This window comes from Biomphalaria glabrata, chromosome 5 (assembly GCF_947242115.1).
Source record: "Biomphalaria glabrata chromosome 5, xgBioGlab47.1, whole genome shotgun sequence".
NCBI classification, from domain to species: Eukaryota; Metazoa; Mollusca; class Gastropoda; family Planorbidae; genus Biomphalaria; species Biomphalaria glabrata.
In genome coordinates, this window is record NC_074715.1 from 21,696,658 (window position 1) to 21,709,196 (window position 12,539).

Genomic DNA, 12,539 nt, shown 5'->3' on the forward strand with positions numbered 1-12,539 from the left:
TAAATAAGGAGGCAGTGTAGTTTTGTTTAATCTCTAAAAATGAAGATCATGCAATTTTTCTTAATTCGGAAATCCAAATACAATAGATATATTCTACATGTTTTCAAGTTACATGAAGTTACTTCCTTCGGCCAGTCTATATTTATTTATGTCTATGTGTCTATGCTTCTGACTCAAAAGGTTGCCGACCCCTGCCCTAGAACTACAACGATTTATAGATCTACATATGCCAGTGAGCTTAACATAAACAAAGGCAGACTACTCTTATTGTTAAAAAAAAAAAAGGATAATCTTAGAATCTACTCATATCTAGATCTGGATTTAGTGACAGACTCTAGACTAGATCTAGCAACAATATAAGTAGATCATCTAGATCTAAATCTATATTTATATGCTTATACTTATACTCTATTAGTAATTAGTTATACTTCTAATTCTAGAGAGTAGAGTAGACTAGTCATAAATTCTAGTTTCTACTAACTAGAGTCTAGAATCTCTAGATGATAGATGATGTCTTAGCCTTAGGCGTTAGCTTTCTTATTTTCTACTAAAATTTCTAGACTAGTCTAGACTTAGACTTATTGAGACTGCATTCACATTCATCATTGGCATTGTCACTCATTGTGAGATTGTGACTACATTCTACACTATATTCTTCTAATTTCTAATCATCACAGACTATGACAGACATCTCAGCTAGTCTACTGATCTAGTCAAAATCAAATCTAGTATTCTAGTCTTGTTTAAGTTTAGAAGAGTCTTCTAGAATTATATAATATTATTATTATATTACTCAATCTCATTACTCATATTAAATATTCATATTGTTATGACTACACTTTATAACTTTACTAATATAGATCTACTTAAAGATACTATGACTATTTCACCTGAATATGTCTATTCTATGATTTATGGTGTTTGCAAACTTTGTTTACCATTCCTTCTGCAGCACAATCAGTTGATTTTTCGATCTTCAAAAGTAGAGTAGATTTTCAGTAGTCCTACTCCTACATACATCTATCTAGGTTTAGATCTAGATCTATCTATGTCCATGAGAATGGCCAAAGTCAGCAAATTCAAAGTCCTCAAAGCATTTTCGTTGGTTATTTTATTAAATGCAGCAGCAATCAGAAGTGACACAGGTGGTCAACCTCAAAGAAAGGATGATCAAATAGACCCAACAGATATTCTTAATTTTGATCAAGTCAACATGAGAATGAAAAATGTAAGCAATGTTATAAATATATTATATAATATATTGAAATATCTTCTTATACTATAATATTAAAATAATATTATATATCAGATCTAGAGTCTAGTATTAACAAGTAATGATAGATCTAGTCATAGTCTATAGAAATATAGAAATTATAGATCTAGACTCTAGATTCTAAATCTTATAAATTACAGATGACAAAGATGGTTCTTCTAAAAGCAAGTAATATTTTTTTTTTTAAATCAATTATCAGTTATGATGATGGTCTATTATTTTTCATTCTGTTTCATATAATGCTTAATTATTGCAAGTAGTCTTACCAGTGAGCTCTACATAATCAAGTTCTAGATCTACATAAGACAGTGCAAAAATTCAAATGTTCATGTACATCTATTTATTTATTCAACACTTTACTGAATACAAAGAAACATTTGAGTGTTGTGGGCTAATCGCAGTTAAGCTGTTTTCAAGATGTAAGCCAAATTTAATTTTGGTGTAAGATGCAAAAAAAAAAGAAAAAATATAATGTTCAAACCAAAATTAGATGCTTATTGTTCTTCCAAAGCTATGTGTACATAAACTGTCAAATTTGTAGAAAACTTAAATATCTATCTATCTATCTTCACATATTCAACATTATGAAAAATGGAAATAAACAAAGAAAAGTCAGTTTATTCAATCTATAGCCTCAGCAACAAAGCAGTAAAAAGAAACTACATCTTTTTTTTTACGAAAAAAAATAAAAGAATCATTTTATTATTTTTTCACTGAAATTAACGCTCCTAAAATCTTAAAAATTGCAAGAATTCTCTTAAATTTGTTTTCCACTCTCCTAAAATTTTTACCTAATATTTTTTAAATATAATTTTGCTTATTTAGGGGAAAAAAACAACGTAACTAGGCATTCAAATCACATCACGTTTTGGGCTGGCTGTGTTAATGATCTGACCAGTGACGCGTCTACACTGTCTTTCACTCACTTGTGAAGCACGACCTCGTGATTGAAGATGACCTTGGCTCAAACAAGCATTTCACCTGGCATTATTTTTCTGAATGCAGCATAGAAATGGTTGTTTCCTTTCATTGTTACGACTGAAGAAACTCTAGATCTAGTCTCTAGTGACTATTGTCTGTAATTAGAGCAATAACCAGCCTATTATGTAGAATACACCTCTCCCGTCCCTCCCTTATCTAAAATCTTCTTGTTGTAACAGTAAGAGTGACTTCGTGTGGAAAATCCGTAAATCATATATTAGCTAGAAATAATATATATCTAGATTTAGATCTAAATTAGATCTAGTGAAGATAATTCGCAACTAACCTGAAAAATCTGTGAATTTTAGTCAATTTAATGATCTCGCTAATCTAATGTCTAGATTACTCTAGAAATACGCTATATTCTAGATTTAAGCCAAATCACTAGAATCTCAGGGAAGATAATTCTCACACAGCGTGAAAAGTCAGCGAATTTTAGTGAGTTAGGTCTAGATTTACGATTTACAGTACATTCAGTGAAGATAAGTCGCACACAACCGTGAAAAGTCTGTGAATATTAGTAAGTTAGATCTAGTCTCTAGATTTACAGTATATTCAGTGAAGATAATTCGCACACAGCATTGAAAAGTCCGCAAATTTAGTGAGTTAGATCTAGGGTCTAGATTTACAATAAATCACTAGAATCTAGTGAAGATAATTCTCTCACGGCCGTGAAAAGTCCTCGAGTTTTAATGACTTAGATCTAGAGTCTAGATCTAGTGTAGATTTAATGTAAATATTTTGCACACAGCTGTGAAAAGTCTGTTAAAGTTACTCTGGTCGTAAAAGCCAGGGAAACTACATAGTTGATAAAGAAATTGTTCTTCAAAGAAAAAAAAACCGCTAATAGGTCTAATACCCCCCCCCCCCAAATGCAAAAGCCAATAGTTTGTAAGCAAATGTCAACTAGACATACAAATAATAATAATAATAATAATCTTTATTATCCATAAGGAAATTTGTCTTACAATTTGTGCATTACACCAAACAAAAAACATTATAACTATAAGAAACCAAAGTGTACATTCACACCAGACTCACTCATAATTTACATGTGACAATGTTTATATCAGATTGTTCTTATTTAATTATTTGATTGCCAGGGGAACAAAAGAGTGTTTGTGTCTGTTTGTCTTTGCTATCGGTGTCTTGTATCTCTTTTGTGATGGTAAAATCACAAAATCCTGACACAAAGGGTGATTCTTTATTTATTTGTTAGCTTTTTTATAGATGTTTGTCTCAAACAACTGCCCAAATGGGGTTTGTTTTTTGGCGATGATTTTACTAGCAGCATTTAAGATTCTATAAAGTTTATTTTTATTTTTAATGCTCAGATTGCCATACCAGGCAGTGATATTGAAACTTAAAATATTGCAGATATGAGCATGATAAAACATAGCCAAGGCCTTTTCGCTAACATTAAACGAGGACAGTTTTCTCAGTAATCATAATCTTTGCTGCCCTTTTTTGCTGATATAATATATATATATATATGTATCATACATTTCATCCCTAAAAAACCTCCTAAAATCTCCTAAAACTTTGTCATGGAAAAGTGCTACTAACTCTGAAATTAGAAATTCATGTAAAGTGTCAATTCAGATTCTCCTGATGCAGTTCATGTTATTGTTTGTTTTTTGTCATAAAGTACTCACAACCATCAACAAAACTGCCTGTTGACAGCCTGAGCTTGCAACTACATATTTTAATAGTGAAGTTTTAGTGCCTTCCTCCTAAAACAAACTAAAGCAAAGTACTTCGATTCAAGACATGATTCACCAAAAGTCCACACTCATTCTGACAACACTAGCCAACTCCTATTCTGCACACAGTCAAGATCCTTCTGACATAGCAGTCAGTCTTGAATGGCCCAATACCAAGACATCTTTGTACATCAGCATTAAGACAGAAAAGATATGGGACCATCAAAAGCAATTTAGTTAGAATTATGTTCTAATAGTGTCCTAACTCATTACCACCTCTTTTTTTTTTCCCCTATATTGTTTATTTTGTGTTTCTATTAAATGTTAATTATTGTAATAATTATATCTTGTATTAGAGTGTCTGAAATTTGAAACTCTAAGGAGAGGATATTATATGTTGGCCAACTAAAAGCTCATTACCCTAGAAAGCAGGCTATCAGTAGCAGTACATTGTAATAGATTAGTCCACTCACAACTAGAGATAAGACTTGATCTGAAATTGTCTAGTAGTGTTGTGCATGGCAATTGGAACACTAAGGCCAGCAAAAGCGAACAAAAGCTCCCTTTCATCAGCCTGAATTGGACAGCGAGTTCCTCCTTCCCACTATCTTGTCCAACTGGAGGTGAGGCTCGGGGTTAAACTTAGAGTTTGATTTTGCGTTCATTTCCAATGGACACGGGCACTCCTGACTCGCGGACTAGAGAGGCGGCCAAAGGCCACATCACTGGGGACCCCCGTACCAGGTTAACCATGCAGGACATACCATTTATGAGGGGCAGCGCCTGGACGTTGACAGATTACTGCGGGTGCTTTTTTACATCAGTGCAGCAAGCCTGGGTAAGACTTGATCTGCTGAAAATAAAGTGTATAGCTTATTAATACTACTGCTGCCTTCATGGGCTGCCTTTTATTTTTTAAATAAATTTTAATTAATGTTTTCATTGATAAATATTTAAACATGTAATCTATTTAATGTTGCATATTTGTTAACATTTCTTTACTAGAAATTAGATGCAAGTAAAGGGTCAGATGATCTAACACTTCAAAATAAGAACTCTGTTGAAAACCCCACTAAGGATGAGCTCAGCTCAGTGAATATAGCAGATGTTACTGATGAAAAACAAAAGCTGAAAAATTCAGACAGCTACCTTACAGTTGTTAGCTGTAACTCTCAGATGACTGCCTTACTTCAGCAATATTCCATGATGTTAGTTAATAACTTAGAAAGTTTGGTAAGTTTTTTTTTTTATATACTAATTTATTCACATAATTAATTCTTATCTTATAATTTACAGACATTCCTCCTTATCATTATCTGCCTAAGATTTCTGCAGTATACATTAAAAGGACTTCAACATCAAAAAAAAAAAAAATTATTAAGATAAGAAAAAACTAAAGCTATTTGTAAAATTCATTAAATAATTTAAATTAAATATTCCATAATTAAGTAAGGATGAAAAGTATCATAAAATATTAAGTTACAAAGATACATTTTTTTTTCTTTTTGAATTGCACACAACAATTATTTCTTTTTAAATTCTATCTAAATAGATTGCTGAGCTAGCCAAGAAATCAATGTTCAATTTAGATGTATAAAAAATAACTAATAACTCTTGTTTTTGAAGCAAGGTCTAAAACATTATAAATAAATTTGATATTTCTTAACAATGGAATTTTAAGATAAGTGTATTCATAACAGGTACAGTTATTTTTCTTCTGTCCCATGAAATAAACTTAATTTCAAACTGTTTATAATTTTAATTTAGAATTTGTTGTACTATTGTACTACTACACAATTTGACTATTTAAAGGTTGGAAGTACTGGTCCTGTTTATGTCAACTTGAGACTCAAAGTGAGTGAACATGATCTATATAAACTGAGAGAATATGGACTATCCAGACGTTTTGACCCTCATGAAGTACATGAGGTGCTGAGTTCCATATTACAATATGCTGAACCTGTAGAAGAAAATCTGATTCAGTTTTATTGGCTGGAACAAAAATTGGGATTATCTACAAGTAATTTGCTCCTGGTAACTAGGTTATAATTTATTCTTTATAAAAGAGTATCGATATAGGTGTATAAATGTACAGTAAAATTCGTAGTGCAAATGACTTTCAAAATTAAGTTTATTATATGTGTGAAATTATTTTATTTTTTTGGGGGGGAAATTAAGTATACTGCCATTAATTTCAAAATAGAAAATACATTAAACTGTTAAGTAAAAAAATCTGGGAAAAAAATAACATGAGAACTGAATTAGCAAATAGTAAATGACTCAATCACTAATCTGTAATTTTCTTTCAATTGTTGTTATTCACAGAATATCTGAGGTAGCTTTCATATAATGCCTAATAACTGAAAAATTTAAAATGGTATAGTAGCTAAGGTTAAAATTCAAATAAAGACTAAACTTGCAACTAAGTTTGAACTTGTGATTTATGAACTAAAGATAATCTTATATTCATTAACTTTTATATTTAAACATAAATAAAAAAAACTTTCATTTCTCTTATTTAAAAAAAAAAACAATATATATGCCCTAGTTTTTCTATTGTTATATTTCTTTTTTCATCAGAGTCTGTCATTGACATTTTTTCTTCTACTGCTTTTGAAAATGATACACAACTTAATGTTTACCTTGAGAACTGTCACCCAGATCCTCATCATTCTGTTTTTTCTGAGTGTTGTGTTCACATGGATAGCCATGTATCAGGTATGTTATACAGTTTTACTCATTGAGGACATCGAAAGGGAGGGGGGAGGGTCTTGGATCATTTCTATTTATGGCATCATTGTTGTAGGCTAACAGATAATGATTACTTCTCCTGGGTACATCAATAAAGTTTTAGTTTAATTTAATGAAAGGTGTTGAGAATGCCTATTACATTACAATTAAGAGCTTTAGGGGATCCTTGAAGTCAGTCTTCTTTAATGGGTATCTGATATTTCTTGTAGAAAGATGTGTTCAGTGGTTGTTTTGTTGTTGTTTTTTTGTGATGGCTAGTTTAGAATCAGACAAGAAAAACATCACCTGAATTATTGGACTCAAGGTTCTTAAGAAAAGCTTGTAATGTTATGATAATAAATAAATAAAATTGTTACAAAAACAATATGATGTAAAGGTGTTTTTTTTTGTTCTTCTTTCAGGAGATTTTGGCAGACCAAGATAGACTTTACATGCAGAACTATACTAGTGTTTGCCAACAGCCTAAAGATCAGACATTTTTGGAAAGAACATGGATTTTTGTCCATTCTCAGTTCTCATTCAAAGATGACAAATGTCAGGAATTCTATAAATCCATGTTTGTGAACCCCATTGTAAAAGTCTCTCCATTAGAGGTAATCTTGATATAGTCTCTATTACTTACACTCTCTATTAGAGGAAATGAATGTTATAAGTTTTATAATAAACATTCTGACAAAAACTTAAATAAGGATTTATAAACTTAAATTTGTAACTATTTCAATTTCTTGGACATTTTTAATTTCTAGGGTTTCAATGGTTTTAGTCCTAATTATCACATATTAATTTGAATGCATTCATAAATGATCAGCACAGCAGGCGCTATCATAACAACAGCTTTTATTATGAGATACTTTGGGCATATTAAAAGAATAGTAAAGAAACTACTTATTTAGGTCATGCCTTCCTAATAGGATTATAAATAGTAGGCTAGCTAAAGATAATGAGTTCAATCCTAGAAAATGTATCATATGATGTCAGGTTCCGAATATTCCAAGTAGGTCAAAGAATCTTAGAGAATTTAATTTACATATTATTTTCATTTCAATTAAAAAGTTTTGTAAGAAATAGAGGAAGATATTATTTGAGAGTTAGTTGAGTTGAAGTCCACTGTGCTTATTCCTCTGCACCTCATTTTATTCATTTATTGTAAGGATTTAATAATTGTATCTTGATAATGTGAATATATCAAAGGATTTCAAGTATATTATGTATATCTGTATTTAAGAAGTGTGTTATTAAATTGTTCATATTATAAATAGGAGAATCTTCAGTGCTTTCTAATATCATTTTTTTTCATTGGATTACATTGGAGTATTTATATCACTAGATTGAAATCAAAATGTAGAATTAATATTCAGTCACAGCCATACAATATTCAAGTGTTCATAATATTCATAATAACATCCTTGGCTCATTAGTATTTGTGTTATTTAATATAAATACAAGAAACTGCAAGCATGGTATTAGGGTCACCCAAATAACCGGCTGCGCTGATTAACTGGATTTAACTGTATAATGGGGGATGTACCGATACTTTAGGATTCAGTCCAAATAAGTGGATTTTCCAATTAACTGGTAGTCTAATTAACCTTAATTGACTGCCTTTTAAATCATTGCTCATCATAGTGCTTTGTGATAAATACTTGATCTTTTCAAACCACTTTCAATCAAAATAAACCAGATCATTCTAACTTTAAGGTGTTTTTTTTTTTTAGTTTGTTTAAAAGAATTGTAATAATTCTTTTAGCGATGAATGTTTAATTTTGTCCATACTTCTTTTAAGGCTGTTGCTGTAGCTGTGGTCAAGACATTGGTCTCACCTGCACGCATAGTTGGCTCAGCTATTTCAGACTTTTTAACTGCTGTGCTTAAAGATCTTCCATTGCAATACCAGTTCATTGTGCTAGCATTCATAATTGTGTTGATCTTCCTCCTGATCTTCATTATTGCAGGCTATGAAATAAACTCATTTCTTATAAGTATTCAGAAAGCAAAAAATAATCAGGTATTTTTATATTTACTAAGTATTTACTAGAATTACTCATTTGTTAACCAGTGTTAAAGCGAAGTACACTATAAATAATGTGTTAAATTTAGTGTTGAAATAAAATATTAAGTTAGCACTAATCATGACAGGGCAGGAGAAATGCTTGAAATTTTGAATAATTATCACCTCAAGCCACACTAAGTTAGTCAAGGGCATTTAAAAGATAAGATTTTAAACCTAAAATGTGATTTAGTTAAAAATAATTGTTTTTTCATATGATTTCATTGCATATGGAAAAGACTATCAATCAATTTAGCTCAAGATACTAATAAATTTCACCCTAATGCAAATAAGATTATTCTTCCAAGTATATAAAAAGTGACAATGGGATATATTTTATACATAATAAATTTACATTTTAACTTATTGTTTATTAATTACAGTTAAACATAATCAGTATTAAAATTGTTATTTAGTATTTTAATGAATTTTTTTTTTATATACTGAATTATTTTTAGCAACCAGCTGCAGTCCGAAATTCAGATCCCCCTGCTATAGAAAACATTAAGCCATCTCCTATTGATGAACCAAACCCAATGGTTTTAGCTGCTCCAGCTAGACACAATTCTGTTCATGCTATTTCTGAAATCCCATCTGATGCTACCATTCAAAAGCCAGTTTATGCTGTATCTAGAACTAATGCTACTCATATTGTGGAAAATACGCAATTCAACCAGAGAAGTGAAAAACAATTTCCGCAAGTGCTGACAAATCAAGTACCTCATGCTAATGATAGACTTCAAACAACTGCTGATACATTACCTTCTGCTAACAATAGACTTCAAATATCTTCTGATACAGAACCAAGAGGAGAAAGTAATCTACATCCAAAGGTTTCTGAAAAAATCCAAAATCTCTCAAACCTTGTCCTTTCAAAGAGAGATGAACCCATTGAAGACATTACAAAACAACAAGAGTCAAGTGTGAACTTTGATTCATCTGGTGACAATATAACCAAAAGAGTCCAAGAGCTAGACATAACAAATGTAGCGGAAGGTTCTGGAGATAAACATGTCAGTGGATCAGACAACTAACTTTTCTCAATCTCCTGTTGTCAGCTTCAAACAAGAAAAAGAAGGGAAAAATCAGTTTTTCAGAATAAGATAGTCTCTGTGTAGTTTGCTTTGTAGTTCATTTGTAAAATAACTTTTGTGTATTTGCTTTCTAAATTAAGTAGAATTAAGTGATTTAAGTAAAATGTTTACTCATCAATAGAAGATTTATTTTTTTTTTGTAAATAATTTAACATAACCTGCATTTTGTGCATTTCATTTATTATTTGGCTTGAGCAGTCAAATTAAGTCAAAAATATGTATTTTGGCTAAATTTTGTTTTCAGCAATACTGGTGTTCATAAATAGTAGATTTATTCAAGATGTATGTGCCTAAACTAAAACTAGAAACTTCAAGTACTAAGCCCTCATCAGCTATTGTCATTTGTATTCACATTTACAGAATTTGTGTACATGTTGCTATTTAGAAAATGTGTACATGTTGCTATTTAGAAGTTGTGTAAATTTTGATAATAGAAAATGTGTACATGTTGCTTATGAAAAACTTTGAACACATTTTGCTAATGAAAAAGAAATTGTGTATATGTTGCTAAAGAGAAATTTTGTACATGTTGATTAGGAGAAATTGAGTACATGTTGCTAATTTGCAATTGAGTACCTTACATTTGCTAATTAGAATTAAGCACTTGTTGCTACTGAGAAACTGAGTACATATAGCTTTAAGGTTGTGACTTTTGTATTTCTGTTGTTTGATGTATCATAAGCTCACACCTAAGTTTTTTTAAAGTAACTTTGCATTCATTCTTTATTTCTTTCTTCTGTACACTGTCCCTAATTTAAATAAAAGATTTCAATGTTTCATTTCACTGATACAAATAATGTATGATTTCAGAATATCATTTCATAAGTTGTTCTTTTGTAGATAAAATATTTGTGCCAACAAGAACTGTCTTCCCAATGCTTCTGCGAATGCATTTTGTTTTCTTCCATTAGCAATGGAGGATTGTGATTGTTATTTAATATTTGCTATCTTAATATTGAATTAAATGAAACTATAATGAAATATTTTGTTGTTTTTACTAGTTTAATAAAAAAAATTAGGCAGAAGTTGAGAGAATTACTGCTTGCTACAGGGCTGACCCAGAGTGTGGGACATGGAGAATGCATGTTGCACAGGTTTTTAAAAAAAAGTTACTTTATCTAAATTATAAATGCAATTTATTAATATTTCAACACATTTCTCTATATTGTGTCAACACCCCATCCCCATCTCAAGATCTAAAATGGAGAGGGGGGATTCATTCAACCAACGTATCATCATCAAACTCCATTTGAGTGAGGGCTTGAGAGGCTCAAATCCTCTCTTGCAAAAGACCTGTACAGAAACCCTGCTGTCTTGCATAGTGCATTCATGTCACCAAACATGTCGAGAATATCAGAAACCTCATTAGTGAAAGATTGTGCTGTGTTTACTTCCTAGAAAGGTGGCCTTTTCTCTGTACAAGGACAGACCTGTTGCCGCACATGGACCAGTTCTCTCTCACCGTACTTGCACGGTGCATCATTTAAGAAAGCTGTTCGGACCGCGGTTATTGCTACATAGTGTCGTCTCTGTATAAAAACACCATTGTAGAAGACGTCTCACGACCGTGAGGAACTCATCCGCCTTTCCCCAGTTTAAGGAGGAAAAGCTCAGTATTCCACCACATGCCTCACAACATACCAGGATATACAAATAAAAGGCCGAAAAACATTGCTTTACATTTTAATATGGGCCTCTCTTGTTGTATGAAAATAGTTTTATTTTTATATATTCATGTTTATATATAGGGTTAGTTTTTTTTTTAAATATATAAAGACATAGTTTTATTTTTATAAAATCATGTTTATATATAGGGTTAGTTTTTTTTTTAAATATATAAAGACAGCCCCCCGACCCTCCAAATTTCTGGATCCACCTTGTAGATTCCCACAAGATAAGAAAGGTCCAAGATGGACTTGGGAGGTCTGTTGTTGACTGCCCATGTTTCAATAGGATGGAAGGGCTGTAAGTTCAAATCAAGCAGTTACGTTTTTTTTTATTATTATTAAAGAAACATTTTGGCATGACACAATTGAATTAATCCCAATTTATTGCAGGATCCTATCATTTTTTACAAAGCTTATTTCAACTCGCTCTGTCTGTCTGTCTAGTAAAAAGTTAGAAAAAGTTTTTTTCTCCCATTTCCCATTCTCGGATCAAGTTAAAGCTTTGCACAATTATTCATTGAACCTGACAAGACATTAATCAATAATAATAATTTTAAAAAAATAATTATTACTGATTAATTTTGTTTGATATCAAAATAAGTGGAATAAATGCTACTTAATAAGAGGTGTGGATGTATAATATAAATTTAATCCCCTTATTACATTTTCGTGTTTTTCTCTCACTTCCCTTTCTCGGATAAGTTGAAATAATCATGAAATAATTAAATAATTATAGTCCGATGATATTACACGAAACAATCAAAAAAATTAACCAATTAGTTAATCAGTTAGGATAGTTAATTAGTTTTGTTTTATATGACGGAACGAGAGTCAAAACTTGTAATTTTCAGTAAATGTCAGTTCATTCCCTTAGATGAGCTTTGTTTTTAAAAAGTCTTATTTTTTCTATTGCTTGTTACTTTTGACTTTATTGGCTTACTTGTCTGTGTTGTGTTTACCAAACTGTTGAATTTTTTTTTTTTTTTAGAGCACTGGAGGTCTAATTCTTTTTACTTTATGGTA

At 31.0% G+C, this 12,539-nt stretch overlaps 1 protein-coding gene across 3 annotated transcripts; it reads left to right on the forward strand.

Annotated features, from left to right (window-relative positions):
• Positions 1-221: 221 nt before the first annotated feature.
• LOC106068928 (chloride channel CLIC-like protein 1) lies at positions 222-10,830 on the forward strand. Of its 3 annotated transcripts, none has more exons than XM_056030559.1 (9): positions 222-360; positions 953-1,228; positions 1,414-1,437; positions 4,963-5,190; positions 5,770-5,991; positions 6,538-6,675; positions 7,110-7,301; positions 8,492-8,713; positions 9,214-10,830. In XM_056030559.1, exons 2-9 carry the CDS (start codon positions 1,049-1,051, stop codon positions 9,787-9,789), a joined length of 1,782 nt encoding a protein of 593 aa, XP_055886534.1. In that variant the 5' UTR covers positions 222-360; positions 953-1,048; the 3' UTR covers positions 9,790-10,830. The 3 variants fall into 3 exon arrangements, with proteins under 3 accessions (XP_055886534.1, XP_055886535.1, XP_013083884.2); XM_056030560.1 differs by lacking the exon at positions 222-360 and adding an exon at positions 398-414; XM_013228430.2 differs by lacking the exons at positions 222-360; positions 1,414-1,437 and having other exon boundaries at positions 518-1,228.
• The last annotated feature ends 1,709 nt before the right edge of the window (positions 10,831-12,539 follow it).

Bases quoted from the DNA above. Each gene is read 5' to 3' on its own strand.
- LOC106068928 (XM_056030559.1), top strand. From the start codon at position 1,049: ATGTCCATGAGAATGGCCAAAGTCAGCAAATTCAAAGTCCTCAAAGCA. The intron at 1,438-4,962 runs GCAAGTAATATT...TTTCTTTACTAG, and splicing joins CAAAGATGGTTCTTCTAAAA to AAATTAGATGCAAGTAAAGG. The intron at 8,714-9,213 runs GTATTTTTATAT...AATTATTTTTAG, and splicing joins AGAAAGCAAAAAATAATCAG to CAACCAGCTGCAGTCCGAAA.